Here is an 18,435-nt window from a genome sequence, read left to right as displayed (position 1 = left end):
CATTTACACAAGTAGGCTTGTATAAGATATATATGCAGTTCATATTATACAAGAGAATCCTAGGGAAGGCTGTGATAGTTGTGGGTTGTGGGTGAGAGTTGAGAAAAAACCCTAAAGAAGGAGGTATCTGAACTGAATTTTAAAAGGAGCCAGAGTCTAAGAGGGAGAAGGGAGAAAGGAAACAAGTTTATATGAAGCATCTGTTGTATATCTGGTACTATGATAAGTGCTTTATAAATATTATCTCATTTGGTCCTCACAATGAATTCTGGGAGGCAGATATTATTTCAAGTTCCATTTTAAAGTGGAAAAAACCAAAGCAGGCAGAAATCAAGTGACAGCCAATAAGATTTGAACTCAGGTATTCCTGACTCTATACACTACATCATTTAACTGCCTAAGCGGTGGAGGTGAAGAGGATTATTGCATTCCAAGGAAGGGAGACCCCCTGCTCTCAAAATGGGAGATTCATTCAGTTGTCATAAATCCAGAGGTAGGAATGATTGATTGGGGTGAGAGGTGTTGGAAGGAAGAACATAGTAATCATCACATTTTGCATTTAAAAAAAAAAGCAAGTGATCCTCTTAAATTTCTACATCATTTATCCATAACCTTTCAGTTTGTTTTGGTAAGCTCAGGAATGGGCAGTAAAATTTCTCTCTATTGCAGTCATAAATTTCAGTTGCCGGTTTATAAGAAAAATCCTATTCTAAAATAGTTTCTTCCCATTTTTTTCTCCTTTTCCCCTTTTCTCTTTTTCTTCTCTCTTCTCCACCCCCTGCCTCTACAGCACTGAGGATGAAAATAAAAGAAGTGAAAAAAGAAAATGGAGACAAAAAGATTATTCCCAAGAAGAAGAAGCCTCTGAAATTGGGACCAATCAAGAAAAAGGAACTGAAGAAACTCATCTTGTACTTAAAGAATGGGGCTGACTGCCCTTGTCACCAGCTGGATAATCTCAACAATCATTTCCTCATCATGGGGCGTAAAGTCAAGTCCCAATACTTGCTGACGGCCATCCATAAGTGGGACAAGAAAAACAAAGAATTCAAAAACTTTTTGAAGAAAATGAAAAACCATGAATGTCCCACATTTCAGTCAGTTTTTAAATGATTCCCTCCCAAAGGGTGGGTTTGAGGAGGGGGAGGGTGGGCTGGGGCAAGGGGTGGGGGAAGAACACAGCCCTGGAACCTCGACGGTTCAAACATATGGCTCCTTTTGTTAGTAATGGATGTTGTGTCTATGTTTATTTTGTGTGTATGTGTGTATGTGTGCTTGTGTGTGTGTTCTGTAACTCCCTTCAAAGCTTCTACTTTTATATTTTCCCTCTCACTTCCCTCCGCTTTTCCTACAATCCCTTCTTCTTCATCCTCACCCCAACTTGCAAGACAAGTCAATATTGAAAATAAAGACATGGGGTCTAGGAGGAACCAGTGACACTGGAGAGCCATTTTAAGACTTGCAACATCCATCCCCATCTTCCCACCCTCCACCCTGCCCAGTCACTACCTAAAATCAGGTATAGAGCCATTTCCTTCCAAGAGGCATGACTGTTTAGGAAGGGTTATTCTATGGCAAAGCCAGATCATTTTGAGAATTAGGCAGTGAGAAAACCCTCCAAATGCCAAATTCTACAACTTTGCTTATTTAGGTGATAAAGTGCTAATGAATCCATCAGCAAAAATCTACCCTGGGGGATGAACTGATTCTAGCTAGTCAATAAATCAAGTGGCACCTAATTATAGGTTATTTTCCTTTTCTATGTTTCTGTAATTTTTTAAAACTTCAGGCTAATAAAGTGACATTCATAGAGGAAAATCTTTAAAATACAGTTTGCAGCCTCCCCCATCCCAAACAAAGCCACATCAATGCATGTCCTCCCCAAAAAGCCTTGCCATGATTTCTTCAATCACCTTTCCAAAGAATTTCCCTCTTTCTGCGTGCAATGCCATCCCCAGGCTGCTCTCAGCTGCCTTCTCAGTAATGCTTCATGATCCACCAGGATGCATAGGAGAAGGTTAGATTTTTCTGTGCTTCCTGTCAAAAAGAGGTAATACCATGGACATGAAGCTGCTGACATGAAACAGATGACTTTTTTTTTTTCAATGACAGCACTTTCAGACAGAGCCTGAAGGCAATACTTAGTGGTTCCAAAGAAACTTGTTTAAAGGGGGAAGGGAGTTGGAAAGCTGTTTCAAAACAGCTTTGCAAATAAGTACTCACCCAGCATAAATCACAGGTTAGCCTGGGTAAGGAACATAGGGCTCTGATTTCACTGACTTTCCTGTTTATGTACCTCCTAGGGAGAAGGAGATCTGGCAATTTTGTTGTTGTTGTTGCATTAGTTTCCAAGGCTTAAAAAAACCCCAACAACAAGCAAGCATCTCCCCCAACTCCGCCCCAATTTTGTGGTTCAGTGCAGAGGAGAGGTGAAGACAGACCAAGATTCCTGGGTTGTTTTTAGGCCTCTTTGCATAGGAATGGCACACTCTCTAGGAAGTATTAGCTGGTTTTGCATCCAACAGTAATAGTACTACTAATAGCATTCATACAGTGTTTTAAAGTTTGCAAAAAAAAATCATTACATACAATTTCATTTGTTTCAAGAAGCTTAAGATAACTGGTGAGAAAACATGGTTTTCTTATGGTAGAATCATTATGTTCTAAGTACATCTTTCTTCTTTTTTCTCTAGCCTCAAAAAAGCAAGTCAAGAAACACCCCACTTTAAGTCTGGTTACTTGAAGTTAAGGTTCATTGAGTGACTCAACAGAAAACTAAATTAACCTGCTGCCCCAATTCCTCTTTACTTTTTGTGGCTCTCATTTCTGCCTAGTGAATCTTCAGCTGTCCCTAGCACATGCAAAGAGCACCACTCACTGTATCAACATGATAAATTGTGTTAATGCTTCATTTTTGAAAGGACCTTTTTTCCTGGAACCTTCTTAAAAGACATTTATTTTTTCCCATTGTATTTTCTATTTAAGTCCACCTTAGGACAGTTAGTAATCAGACTTTAAAAAGTGAATCAGTTATGACTTCTGGAGCCCCAACCCTCTGTAGGTACAGAAGGACTCTTCCCTTATAGGGAGATACCTGTGTCTCCTCCAACCTGTGGTCTACCATAGAAGCCAAGCACTGTATGCTCAGGCCAGAGACTGAAACAACTAAAAGTCTTTGGAATCTTTATAAGAATTCTATTTCAATCCTCCACCTGAACCTGGGGTTGCCTGCTTAAAACTTATCAGTCATAATAACATAATTAAGGAATGACCATATCTTATGAATACCTGGATCCCTGTCCCTGCTAAAATATTGGGGAGAATGAGGTAAATGTTGATTTGATTTGTGTGTAATATTTCAGATGAGGGTTTTGTTTTTGTTTTTTGTTGATTTTTTTTACACATGTATATACATTAGCTGATTAGAATTTTTAAAAAAATCTTTTTGTTATCAAACTGAACTTAAAAGCAAGTTCATGGCTTATATAAAGATAGAGCTTAGATTTGATAATTGGTTGTAAACTCAAGCATTTTTGTTCTACTATTTTTGATCAAATTGATAGCACCCAGGAATATGTTTATACAATGACAGAGCCTTCTTTCCACAATTATCTTAAAAATTCTGATATAATGGTTGACACTAGTAAGAAAAAAAAGTTTATAGAAGAATGAGAGGCTACTTTCTGTCAATCTCCATTAAATGAGGATTCTAAAAAGTAAGCAGCATTTAGGAAAGAGCTAAATAGTAAGAAAATGAGCTTTTCTATTTTTTTATTTTCTTTAGTCTGCAAATGGCTTCTGCTAATGTGAGCTCGTCTTACAAGCTCCTGGATTTTGGATTTTTACTATGCAAGCTACAAAGTCTTTCAGTTAAAAAAAACAGCCAGCCCTATCTGTGATCTTGCAAACAGTTTCCAGAAAAGATGGAGGCCTTGAAAACTCTTCCTCCAAGGTCAGCCTTTCCATCTGAGATACTGGCATTTCCTGGAACCAGAGCAAACTTAAACCAAACTTTTGAACAGAATTATTCCACATAGAGGTCAAAAACTAAAATTTAAAGGACCTTGCATTCCCTTTCCCCTGAAATTTTCAAACCTTGTTCTGTTATTAGGTTGGGCTTAGAGGAAGGTTATAAAGATGTTAGAGCCAGCACCAGGAGAAGATGGTCTGTGTAGTATAAGGAGAAAATTGCTGGTCTCTTTAATGGCACATTAGGTTTTTTTCTCTTGGTACCATGGAGAGCCCTTCCCTGCCCTGTAGCAGAAACCATCCTGAATGTTTGACTCTCCACCTGCAGTAGCTGTTGCTGGAACATGGCTTAAAAAAAGTCTTAATTTCCATTTATTTCTGTAAATTGCAAATTTTCCACCTTCATAAAAAATCCAAACAACAATAAACAAAAACCCAAACTTGCCAATCCACCAAAACAGACCTTCCCTCCCTCCAGGACTTCAAATAGGCAGAAGAATGTCCTCTATTATTTCTGTAGGATTTTCTAAGCTTCCTTTGGTTATTGTCATCCTCATTCTCTCAGTATCTGTTTCTGGAGCACACTTCAGGCAACATGTAGCAGAAAAGGACTAGGAGCACCCACCCACATCTTCCAGCAAATGTATGGAACACAGTGGTGAAGAAATTGTGTGTCCCTCTGGAGCCCTCAAGTTTCCTTCTCTTTTATATTCCATATCTTATATGAAAGCTTTGAATACTGTGAAGATGTTTTCCATTCCATCTCATTTCAGTGTTGTTGTTTTTCAATCTGCATTATTTTACCAGATGTTTTGATGTTATCACTTATGTTAATAGCAAATTCAATATTTGTTCATCTTATTCTCATGCTTTTCCTGCCATGTATCAATATTCACATAACTAAAATTGCTCAATTAATCAAAGGGAATGTCTTATTTTTTTTTTTTTACCCATCAACTCCCCCTCCCTCTAAACAACATGACTCTGCATTTCATTTTTGTAAAGATGCTGATTTCTGCTCTCAACTTGATGGTTTTCCAATGTGACTAGGGAACTGGGGTGGGTTTGAATGAACATTTGGGATCCACTGCAGGATGGATGAACACCCTGTGTATTTAGAGCATCTGCTGCTATTAATAACTTCCAGAAGTACTCCTGACTGCCCCTGTGTTTCAGTTCAGACAGAGAACATTAAATCCGTGCTCTGCAAGTATACATTATCCAGACTTGCTAGAGTTTCTTTTCCATATTTTTTTGCTTTGGAGATTGCCTTCTTCCTTTTATTATACCTTTTCCAACAGTTTCCTTTGATTTGTCAGGTCCCCAAAATTGCAGAATCTCAGAACTGGAAGGAGCCTTCAAAGTTATCCACACCAACCCATCTTGGAAAAGAACTCTCCCTCTACAAAAAACAAAAACAAAACCATACAAAACAACTCACCAGCTCATTGTCTAGCCTCTGATTAAAGATTTCCAGTGAGGGAGAACCCATTCCTTTTCGAGGTAGCTGTTTTTCTCTTATGTTAAGCTTAATTTTGCCTCTGCCCATTCTTCTTTATTCTGTCCTAAAAGGTCAAGCTCAGCAAATTGAATCCTGCCCTTCCAATGCTGAAAGAAAGTTATCATTTCTTTTCAAGTCTTCTCCAGGCAATTCCTTCAACTAATCTTGATATGTCATGGATTCAAGGCCCTCTATCAGATACTCTCCAATGTATCAATTGCCCCATATAAGCTGGGACACCTTGGGCTAGGTACACTTCTTTAGGAAAGGTCTTACTAGTGCAAAATTCAGAAAAACCTCCTTGGTTCTGGAAACCATTCTTCTCAATGATGTTTAAAGTAACATTGACATTTTTGTCAGTTATAACATTAAAAAAAAGAGGGCTAGGATCATATAAACATAAACTTTGAGTTTGTTAAATGTCATCTCCTTGCATACTCAACTCTCAAGTTGGTGGAGGCTGTATTAAAGGGAAGTCTTAACTTTGGAAAGAAGGTGGTAAAGGTCCATTGTAATTTGGCATGTGGTCACATGACTTACTTCCCTCATCATGATCAGTCCTTGGTGGTGTCCAAGCCCGTGGTATCCATGTCTATGCAAAGCCAATAGCATAGTTAGAAAGTGGAAAAATTTAATCAGTCTTGTGTTTATTCAATAACAATCAACTGAATTAAAACCATGAAATATTAGATGTGGAAGACATATGAGAAATCACTTCACCTATTCATTTTACAAAGGAGGGGAAAGTTATGTAATTCTTAAGTGGCAGAGATGAGGCCTGGACCCTGGCCTTATTGTTCCTAACCCTGTAGTCTACACTTGTTTAGACAGATCTATCTCATACTAGACTTGCTCTGACCTGGAGGTCTCTTATGCCATGGTCAATTCTTCAAAATAAATTGCAGCAACATCTCTGTGGGTGTAGCCCCTGAATTAATAGAGCAATCTCAAATTCCAAACCCCTCATATTTTTACATAGTGAAAAGCAGCACAAAATAACATAGAGCAAATACTCCCCAAGTGACCCACAATATAGTCCATGTGACAATGTCTAGTCTAGTGCCCTTCTGATTTGAACACATTGCTCCTGGGTATTTTTCTGCAGACTGGTGAATTGGATGTACAATAAATGTTTCTTTTAACTCCTCTTTAGTTAGCAACTCTTCCCCAAAATCTTCATCCTCTGCCTCATCTTGGAATGGAGATAAGCCTGAAGTTCCAAAGGCAGAATCCACAAAGTATAAACTCTCAAAGGTTTTGCAAAGGGCTTTGAGTGTAAGCCAATCAGTGACAAGTGGTACATTTGCGCTAACCAGACATGGCAAAGCTAAGTGCAGAAAGTTTCATCTCTTAGAAGCCCAGGTATCAGATAAAACACTAGGTGGCAACTAGAGTGGAATCCAGAGTAGAGGTGGAATCTAGAAGACAAATTCAAATTCAGACTCAGACACTAGTTGTATGATCCTGGGCAAGTTACTTAAAACTGTTTGCCTCATTTTCCTCATCTATTAAATGAGCAAGAAAAAGGAAATAGCAAACTATGTCAGCATCTTTGCTGAGAATATCCTAAAAGAGGTCACAAAGAATTAGACATGACTGAAATGTCTCAATAATAACAACACCCTAGTAGATAAGATTCTCTATTATCCCACAAAAAAGCACAAGAGAATATATTAAAAGTACTCCTAAAACATAATTGTAGGATCCATCTTGGGACCCATCCAAGGGAGTTTGTTCATAGTATTTCCAAATCACTTTATTCTATATGGATTGATTATGCATTTAAGGAAGTCCTATGGCATTGAACACAAAGAATGCCATTATGGAGAGGAAATGAGAATCAGAGGCCTCAAGACTATGGTATATGATTATTAACTGACTTATCTTGGAGAAAAGTCCCAATAAGGAACTTGGTCATTTTTTTTAAATACTTATAAGGAATGTCAGTGGAAGAAGTATTAGTCTCATTCTTTTTTGGTGCCAAATAACAGAGACAGGAACAATAGGTTAAAAGGCAGATAGACAACATTTAGGGCTCTCTAGCCATGAAATGGACAATCTCTAGAGATAGTAGCTTCTGATTCTTCAGAGGTCTTTCAGCAAAGTCTGGATGCCCATTTGGTGAGAGTGTTGCTTAAGAGATGGATTCCTATACAGGTTGTGGGTTGGACTATATAATCTTCTGAAACTTCATCAAACCTTGAAATTCTGTGTTTCTGCCTCCTATTTAGAATACTTCTGTAAGGAAAAAGAAAATATTGACCCCAACATAAAAGGGCATAATAACTTGGAAGTTGGGAGAGAAAGGGATTGGGGGGGGCTTTTTTCCTCATTTATAATTGACTTTCTTCAGCATTTTTCATACTAGCATAGTGATTTTCTTTATGGTTTAAAATATATTTATAGGATCTATTTATAGGATTATTGCTGGAAGGGAACTGAGAAGTCATTTAAATCAACCTTCTCATTTTACAAATAAAGAGACTAAGACCTTGAGAAATACAGTAATTTTCTTAAGGCCACAGAGGTAGCAAATAACAAAAATGTGATTCCAAAACAGGCCTTCTGATTCGATATCCAGAACTCCTTCCAATAAACCATATTATCCCTCTAATGAATTGTAGTAGTTGTTCAAAACAACAGGATTAAATGCAAACTGAAGCCTTATAGCTGGACTCTAATCTTTCCCCAGAAATAGGATAAAGATCACAAGATCATATATATCAAGTTGGAAGGGAACCTAGAGGTCTAACCTCCTAATTTTGCAGAAGAGAAACCGGAAGCACAGAAAAATTAAAATGACTTGCTCTAGTTCACACAATAGAAGAACCTTACAAAGACTTAAGAATTGTATCACCACCTCTTTTATCACTACTATTGGAACATAACTTTAATAATTTAATTTGTTCACTTAACCCATTGATCAGTTTTTTAAATGTGAGTGGAGCACTGTGCTAAGTGTTGAAGAAAGGACAAATTTTAAATGGGACATGGTCTCCATTGTCATAGAACTCATTCCAGAAGGAGGAATAAGATATATAGACAACTATGGTAACCCCAGGATTTTGGACCATTATGGACTGGATCTAATCCTTGAAGTTGGGGGAATGAATAAAGAAGGTTAGTTTCTCTTAGATAATTTCTTTTACCTATACTTTATTCCATGAAAATCTGCAAAGCTTGTGTGTAGATTCCCACATTTGTGTTTGACAGGAGATCTCCAGGTCTCTTAAAATAACTGGAGGTAACAAATGTATACAAAAGGAGACACTTTGTTGCATCCCAGAAATTCTAGAAGTTGCTATTCCAGTAAAACTACAACAGATTAATGGGACAGCATATATGTTTGAAGAAGACACATAAGTCAAAAGACTCACAGGAGCTAACCCTAATTAATTAGAGGTTGTTGTTTTTTGTCTTTTGTTCTCGAAGAGGACCATGACATCAGGAAGGTGATGTCATGACATGCAAGTAAGTTGGATTTAAGTGAAGAAGGGAAGGGCAAAGTCACTTGCCTCTTTTTCCCTCCAGAGCCATTTGGTCCAATGGTCAGATATAGATCAAGACAACTTAAGATGGCTTTGGGAGTGGTGGGAAGCCTTGTCTTTTAACAGATCTTAGTTTTACTGAGGAAATTTAAGGCTATTTAAGAAAGAAATGAAAGAAAGAATAGTCTTTTTTACCTAGTCAAAAATACATTAAAAAAAGGCCAAAGTGAGCAACTGCATCCACGGCAGTCCCTAGACATCCTGACCTATATTTGGCCAATGGACCCAGATGGTCTTGAAGGAGAAAGTGATACTGTCTAGCCCTCTGTCATTCAAATCCAATTCACTTACATGCCATGGCATTACCTCCCTGATGTCATGATTGTGTTTGATAATAAGGGACAAAGGTTGACAGAAGATCCCCAGGTCTTTTAAAAGAATTCGAGGTAAAAGTATACAGGCTATAAGGATAGATTTTGTTTCTTTACCCTGAAATTCCAGAAAGTTCAAAGGACTAATGGGAGTCTATATATGCATGAAGAAGACACAAAAGTTAAAAGTTTCAGAAGAGCTAACCCTAACTAACCATGCATGAACAAAATTTATTCCCAGGAGTGGAAGTAGAAGGGTAAACTCCAGCTCTGTTTTAGCTGGTGGTGGTCAAAAGAAAACATACTTCTAGATAAAATTTTTTAAGACAAAGAAATCATAGAAATTATAGAAAATGCCATTTAAAATAATGACAACAGCTCTGATCCTAACTTTGACCCATAGAACAGAAAGAAAAAAAACACAACATACTCAAAGAACATAGAATTATAGGTTTAGAGCTGGAAAGAACCCTAGAAAACTTTGAGTCCAACCTCATTTTACTGATGGAGAAAATGAGGCAGAAGGAGGTTAAAAGTCTTGACCAAATTACAGAGGAAGCAATTAGCAAAACTGAGATCTAATTCCAGGTTATTGAAAATTAAATCTAGCCTCTTTTCCATGATACCAAATCCTCAGAAAGAGCTGAACTTGGGGTTGCTCAGAGGGCAACTTTGTGATGAATCTCTTACCTCCTCTAGAGGTTCCCATATAATCCCTATCATATTTGTAAGACCATCTATAAATTAGATTTCCCATTGAAAGCAGATACACTTGGATACTATTATCTAGGCAAATTATTTGAATTGGACATGCATTGCCCAAATAATGTAATATCAAGAGGGATCAAGGTTCTATTGTCTCCCCTCCCACCCTCCATTTCTTGGGATGAAGGGGAAGCCAGATTATAGCCTTCATGAATACAAATAGCATGCTCAGTCTGATGGCATCCCTAATATGTACTATCTTCTGTCCACTGACTGCTTGGGAAAGAAAAGACCTGTGACTTGTGAGGTAGAACTGAGCATTCATGTGAATGACTCCTATGGGGGGCAACTCAGGCTCTCTTTTAGCAGGTGGCAGCCAAAAGAAGACATGCTACAAGATAGTGTTTGTTGGTTCAAAGAACAAATCATAGAAATAATAGAAAACATTAATAATGATAATTACAATAACAAGGCAACATTCCAAAAATTTTGATATGTTGTTAAAACAGTTCATAAGGAAAATGCATATCTCTAAATCCTTTAATGAAAAAGAGAAAAAACAAATTAATAAATTGGGGATGCTTTTTAAACTACTTGCAAATTAACAGACTTTAAAAGCTCAATTAAATATCAAAATATAAATCCAGAAAATTAAAGGAGAATTTAACAAAATTGAAAACAAAAAAACAACCATTGAATTGATAAGTAAAATTAGGAACTTAGTTAACTTGATTAAGATGAAAGAGGACAACCAAATTACCAGTATCAAAAAGAAAAAAAAGAGAATTTGCAACAAATGAGGAGAAAATAAAAATAATAAAATCTATTCTGCCCAACTATATAAGAACAAAAGCAAAACCTTTATAATTAAGTAAATATGTTGTTTAAATTTTCTATTTCAAGGTCTGTTCATTTGAGATTTGGTTTTCCTTTTTCTTTTTAATCAAGCTAGCTAATGGGTCATATACATTAATGTAATATATTCTTATATTTATTTTATATTGTATAATTACATATAATATTAATATATTATAATATATAGTATAATTTTTGGAGGTACTTTTAAAGGAGGGGCTAAGTAGCTTGGCCAGGATCACATAACCAGTAAGTATCTGAAACCAGATTTGAATTCAAGTCCTCTTGATGCCAGATGCAGTACTCTTACCTACTGCCATAGTATGTATATATATATTCATACAATATAATATGTATACAAATAATACATACATATGTGTCTATATATAAATATGTATATATATACATATATAAAATATATAACAGTATTTTTCCAATTATATGTAAAGATAGTTTCCAATATTCATTTTTATAAGACTTTTAGCTCCAAATTTTTTCTTTCCTCTGCTTCCATCCCTTTCTCCCCACTATGTCAAACAATATGATGTAGGTTATACATACAATCATGTAAGCATATTTCCACATTAGTCATGTTGTGAAAAAAGAAATAGAACAAAAGCCACACAAACAAAAAAGAGTGAGGATATGCTTTTATCTGCATTCAGACTCCATAGTTCTTTCTCTGGATGTTCTCTGGATTTTCCATCATGAGTCTTCTGAAATTCTTAGACTACTGTATTTTTGAGAAGAGTTAGGCAAATCATTATAGATCCTCACACAATGTTGCTGTTACTGTGTACAATAGTTCTCATTTCACTTAGCATAAGTTTTTTTTTTTTTAACAGTATTCTCTCCGAATTATGTCAAGAAGATTTTTACCATTTATTTTAATAAGATTTTAAATTCCAAATGTTTCTCCCTCCCTCCCTCCTTCTGAAGATGGGAGGTAGTTTGATATAGTTTATACATATGCTATGATGTAAAATATACTTCCATTTTACTCACAGCTAGGAAAGAAAAAAACAGATAAAAAAGAAAGGCTGTTATGCCCTAATACATAGTTAATTTTTCTGTAGGTGCCATTTTACTGTTGAGAAAAGGTACATACCTTTATTCAATTTTCTCCATAGGTCTATCATACTTAATTTTTCTAAAATTCTATTCACCTCCTTAACTTTTTTTTTCATTTATTTTGTTGTTAGATTTATCTAGTTTTGAAAAGAGGAGGTTGGGGTTTCCCTTTACTACAGTTCTGCTATCTATTTCTCCCTATAACCCAGTCAACTTCTCCTTAAGAATTTGGATGTTTTACCATTGGGTGCATATGTTTAGTATTGGTATAATATATCTTTTAATTAGATTTATTTTTACTTTGTTTTGTTTGACATCAGGATTGTTACTCCAACTTTCTTTTACTTCATTTGAAGCATAATGTATTTATAAATTTTCTGTTCACCTCAGGAAAATTTGGAAGTCCCTTATTTCGTTTATTATTCCTCTTTTCCCCTGAAAGATGATGCTCAATTTTGGGGTATTATTGGTTCTAGATTTTAATCCAAAACTCCTTTGCTTTCAGGAACATCCTATTCTAAGTCCTCTGATCCTCTTCAGTGTAGTGTAGAAACTGTTAAATCCTGGTTAATCCTGACTGTGGCTCCTTCATATTTGAATGGTTTCTTTCTTGCTGCTTGCAGTAGTTTTTCCTTTATCTGATCTGGAATTTGGCTTCAATATTCCTCGGAATTTTCCTTTTGGGATCTCTTTCAAGAGGTGATTGGTAGATTCTTTCAATGATTACTTTACCATCTGTTTAGGATATTAGAGCAGTTTTCCTTAATAATGTCTTGAAAGATGCTGTTCAGGCTTTTTTTTTTTTTTTTTTTGATCATGGTTTTTGCAGGTACTCCAGAAATTCTTTATATCTTTCTTGGATCTATTTTTCCAGGTCAGTTGTTTTTTGTGATGTATTTTACATTTTTTTTCAATCTTTTCATTCTTTAGATTTTGTTCCACTGATAATTGATGTCTCATTGAGTCATTAGTTTCCACTTAGTCAATTCTAATTTTTAAGGAAATATTTTCTTAATTTAGCCTTTATATTTCATTTTCCCATTTGACTAATTCTATTTTTAAAGGGGTTGTTTTCTTCAGTGGATTTTCCTCCTCCTTCCACCCCAATTTGGCCAATTTTATTTTTTTAAAGAAGTTTTTTTTTTCAGTCAATTTTTGTGCTTCCTTTTCCAACTGATTAACTGTTTTCCATAATTCTCTTGCATAACTCTCATTTGTTTTTCCCAATTTTTCTTCTAACTCTCAGACTTGATTTTTAAAATCCCTTTTTGAACTCTTCCAACAAAACTTTTTGGGTTTGAGATCAATTCATATTTCCCTTCAAGGTAACATAGTTATTTTGACATTGCTAAACTTCTCTGAGTTTGTGTTTTGTTCTTCTCTGTCACCATAGTGACTTTCTGTGGTTGGGACTCTTTTCTGTCTTTTGCTCATTTGAAAAAATTGAGCTCTGTTCCTGGGATACTAGGGGCACTAACTAACTTCTTGCACTGGGGGCTAGGGTTCTGGTCCCTGGTCTTCTGTGCAGGGACCATCAGGGATTGGCAGCTTGCCCATTGCTCTAGGATGGCCTGACCTAGTTGTGCCTATTGTCCCCTGGGTTCCCACACTGGCAATTTACCTGCTATGCTGATGTTCAAGGCCTCACACCTGGCATGCTGAATTACAACAAAGTAGCATCAGTTGCTGATCTATGCTGTGGCTAAGAATCTTCTGCTAGTTTGCCTTGACATCACAGGCACTTTTCTTTTGCCCAAATGAGAAATATCTTTCCTGAAGTCCTTCTAAGTTATCTTGGGCTGGAAAATTATTTAATTATTTAATATTTAATTATTATTTGTATTATGCCATTCTTTTAAGGTTTGATTTTAATATTGCTTCTGAGGGAAACTGGGGAGTGCTCAGGCAACTTTCTACTTCTTTCTGCCATTTTTTCTCCACCTCTTCTCCAGTTTATATACATTTAAAGACAAAACAAAATTTATCTACTCCTTTTATTTATCAATTCAGAGACTTTTCTTTTCAATTTGTAAAGCAGTTGCTGGGAACTTTTGAGTTGAGAAAATCTATTATTAGGTAGTTATCCCTTAGGCCAAATGGGTGAGAAAATGTAACTTCCATATACTTCTGCCCTAAGGCAATTACAATCTGTTCTGAAAAGAAATTACTTTATTTGCACAAGCTTTACCCCTAGAATGTGGGTCTTTATTGCATTCTGTCTTGCCCTTCTGAAAAGGGAAAAAGAGCCATGAGCAATCTACAGTATTCTTTTATAGTCTGCATAGAGGGGCAACTCCTTCAGCAAGAGTCTGTTTTCTTCATCACTTATGTTAAATGTAGACCATGCACCTAAAAACCAAGCAGGAGTTGCCTGGGTCCTTTAAAAAAGGCATCAATGGAATTGTTCTCAGTCTCCATGGAGAAAGGCCCTTAGGAGCCTTAAACAAAGGTTTATCTCCTATAAATTCATTAAAGTGGTCTGTGAACCCCCCAGCTCAATTCTCCCATACAGCACCTAAATTATAGAACACAATGTTAAATTTTAACTATATATAAACTGGAGGGTGGGGACTATCTTCTTTTTCTCCCACTGCTCTTTTTTCCTTCTCCTCTTTCTCTTCTTCTTCCTCATTCTCTTCCTCCTCCTTTTTCTTCTTCTTCCTTCTCTTCCTCATCCTTCTTCCTCTCTCCAATGCCTCCCCATGACCCACAAGATCAAATATAAGATCCTTTGTTTGATATTTAGAGCCTTCCCCAGCCTGGCACTTTCCTACCTTTCCAGTGTTCTACACTTTACACTGCCTGACCTCTCACTTACTCATTTAACATTCTTGCTACTCTGGTCTTTACAATGGGCATTCCATCATCCACCTGCTGCCCCCCCCCCCCCCACTTCACTGTTCACTTTCACTTATTGGATTCCTTGGCTTCTTTCAAACATCAACTCTAATCCTGTTTCCAGGTATCCCTCGCTTCCAGGTGTCTTTATGCATTATTTCCCAAGTTTTTGCCCATCTGTTCTTCTACCCCTAGTATTGATCCCATCCTTTCCCCCAGGGCCAGGGACTTAGGCTTGATTCCTCTGGAGGGACTGAATGTTGTAATGCTTATGTTCATCAGTTGGCTTCTAATAACAGTGCTATGCTTGTGTCTATATATAGAATATCAACCTCTGGAAATTTGGGGGGCTTTACGATCTCTCATTGGGAGTTGAGGGACTAGAGAATGACTATAATGAATATACTAATGGAGAACTATTCACTAGTCCCACTAACAGAGATAAGCAATAAAATGAAACAATTCCTATATTGGGGCAACTATATCTACACAGTCTTGCTAATTAAGTTATACCTTCTTCTACATAAGACACCATGACCAGATTATTTGCATTCAGGAACTGGCTGCTCCTGACTCAGTGATTCTAAATGAGAACCCTCTTTCATTCATTCTCTTCTTCCTTAGCCAGTTTTTTGGCAACACAAGTTGTTCAACTTGGACTCCTCTCTAGCAAAGAGAATATTCTCCCTGAACTATTAATGCTGTCATCAGTGCTAAGAAAACTTAGCCTTTGGGAAAACTTGGAACCTTTTCTTTAAATATTTTACCTTGACAGTTAAAGTAGGACTGAAAATCTGATAACAGAGCTATCATCTGTTTACATTTGGATAATGTCAAGCTTGTGAAATTGGGAGACACAAAATGGAGGCAGTGAAAAAGGTAAAAAAAAATCATAGAACCACAGAATTTTGAGCTGCAAGAAAGCTTAAAGGTCATCTATTCCAACTCCCTAATTTATAGATAAAGACGTTGAATTCTAGGGAAGGTAAGTAACTTACTCACATAGGTAGCAAGTATGATCATTGGGCTACTCTTCATATTGCACAGTGTGGTTTTTTGAAGATTCTTTAGTTATGATACTATTAAGAGAAATGAGTCACTCCATCATGGGTGATAAGGATATGGGTCCCAGAACAACCTGCCTTCCAGGAAAAAAAAAGGTCCAAAGCTCTGGTAACATCTGTTTACTATTTAGATAAGAAGTGAAAATGCTGAGAGTTGTTTGCTTAAAAAATAGATAGTTGTGCTTCCTTCTCCTCCTCCCCATCCCTTACAGAGAGGTAAGAAAAGAGGAGAAAGGTAGAAGAGAAAAAGAGAAGAAGCAGGGTTTTTCCATGGCAGAAACTTAAGCATATGATTTTCATTTAGATGACCTCCATGTTTTCTAAAAAGTAGAAGAGAGGAACAAAGTGAGAATTCCCCATTACTAGATGTCTTCAAACATAGGCTGAATAGCCCATTTGTCTGAGATGTAGAAGAAATTCCCTCTCTTCCATCTGCTTTCAGGATTAGTGGAAAGACTTCTGGATTTGAGTCCAGAAGCCTGAAGTTTAAATCGCAGCTGTTCCATTTATTATATGTGTAGCATTGGGGAAATCTTTTTATTTTCTGCATCAATTTTTTTTTTACCTGCAGCATGTATTGGATGGTCACTGTAGTCTCCTTCAATTAAAAATAAGGCCAGGGATTACCTCCGAGGTTTCTTCCAATACCAAGATTCTATGATTAGTAAAGTTAGGTATTTGGAGCTCAGCCTCAACCCAAACCCTTAGTTTCCTTTGTCCATCTTGATGCAATTGATGGTGGTGGTGGTGATAACCTGAAGAAATCTTGGAAGAGCATGAAGGCCATGGTCAAAATGGCTGCCAACTAATATAACCTGATACTGTGCCCTTTTAATGGAGTCTCAGGTGTACCATGTTTAGATTGATGGACTTCGAGTTAGGAAGAGCTGAGTTCAAATCCTGCCTCAGATACTTATTACCTGTACAACTTTGGGCAGGTTATTTAAATTCTCTGTGTCTCAGTTTCCTCCTTTGTAAAATGAGATGATTAAACTCAATGGCTAGTAAGGCACTTTCTGGTTCAGAATCTATGATTCTGGGATTTATTATCAGTTGACAGCCCAAATATGACATTAATTTAACTTGCTACGGGTGTGTGCATATATGTGTGCACATGTGTATGTACATGCTAATGTACCAAGATATCCTTGAAAATCTCCCAATTTCACAAGCTTGACGTTATCCAAATGTAAACAGATGATAGCTCTATTATCAGATTTTCAGTTCTACTTTAACTGTCAAGAAAATCCCAAATGGGGTCACAAAGAGTCAGAGATCATTCTGATCATCTGCAGCTAAAAATATGATTCTAACAATTAAAACCAAGAGCTATAAATGAGAATTCCTCAGAAAAGAGGAGATAAGTAAAAAACAAACAAAAAAAATTGTCATAAGTTGTATACTTAGAATGGGCTTCTCTAGTTCCCTTGCTATGGCAGTTAGTCACTTCCCAATTTTTCACTGTAACCAAGTGATTATTTGATTTATACTCCTCTCTGAGCCTCAGTACACCTGTTTCCTAAGTGGCTGTCACTAATCTGCTCTGGTGAAATATATATTCACAGCTAGGCAATTAGGTGATGCAGTAGAGAGAGCCAAGAAGATGTGAATTTGAATTTGTCTTCAGACATTTACTAGTTGTGTGACACTAGGCAAATCACTTAACCCCATTTACCTCAAATTATTCATTTGTAATAATAATAATAACAAGAATAACAATAATATTTAGCATTTATATAGTGCTCTAAGATTAATAATAGAACCTATGATTCAGAAATATTGTGAGGATAAAATGAGATACTTTGGAAGTATTTTGCAAATTTTAAAATGCTATATAAATCTAGTTATTATTAAAATAATGATTGACATCAATATAAAATCTTCTCTAATTTCTTTAAGCTGTCTATTGCCATTTTGACAGCTCATTTTATTTCTTCATCTATAAACAATAAGGAGGAGGGTTTAGAAGTGCCCCTCTAAATGGCTTGAGTTCATTTACAGCCGGATGAGTGGTGAATAGCATTTTGGACCGGAAGTCCAGAAAGATGAGTCCAAATTTGCAAGTCACTTAACTTGTCATTTCAGCATCCTCATCTCTAAATTAGGGTTAGTATAGTAATAGCATTGTAACCTCCCAAAGTTGCTGTGAGAATAAAATGAGATAACACCTCTAAGTGCTTTGCTAACATTAAAGTGCTATATCAATGCTATCTGTTGTAAGTTTTGGAGATGGAAATGGCAAACTACTCCAGTATCTTTGCCAAGAAAATCCCAAATGGGCTCACAAAGAGTCAGAGAAAATTGAACAACAGAATTGTAAGTTTGCCCAATCCTTAGAAAAGTGATTGAATACAGACCTACAAAATGAGGGAGAAACATGAACGCTCAAAGAAGCTGTTTCCCAGAGTGATGCTTGCTTAGCATTTCAGAGTTAACTGGATGGCACTAACTTCCTATGTCCCTCTTAACATTTGGCAATCTGGAGCTCCGGAAGATCCAAGTTGGTTAAATCATTTCTGTCTGGTTACTTGGTGAACAGTGGAAATAGAATTCTCCTTTGAGTATGATGAATC

At 36.5% G+C, this 18,435-nt stretch overlaps 1 protein-coding gene across 1 annotated transcript in view; it reads left to right on the top strand.

The window, feature by feature from the left end:
- The window catches only part of SFRP1 (secreted frizzled related protein 1), a 71,840-nt gene extending 70,713 nt beyond the window's left edge, over window positions 1-1,127 (top strand). Inside the window, exon 3 of the mRNA XM_074287330.1 lies at window positions 791-1,127. Within this exon, the coding sequence (XP_074143431.1) occupies window positions 791-1,113 (323 nt within the window). The 3' untranslated portion in view covers window positions 1,114-1,127. The remainder of the gene's footprint in view (window positions 1-790) is intronic.
- The last annotated feature ends 17,308 nt before the right edge of the window (window positions 1,128-18,435 follow it).

The sequence above is a fragment of the Sminthopsis crassicaudata genome, chromosome 2, assembly GCF_048593235.1.
Source record: "Sminthopsis crassicaudata isolate SCR6 chromosome 2, ASM4859323v1, whole genome shotgun sequence".
In the NCBI taxonomy this organism is placed as follows: Eukaryota; Metazoa; Chordata; class Mammalia; order Dasyuromorphia; family Dasyuridae; genus Sminthopsis; species Sminthopsis crassicaudata.
Note: the sequence above shows the minus strand (reverse complement) of the source record. Positions and strands in the feature narration are given on the sequence as shown.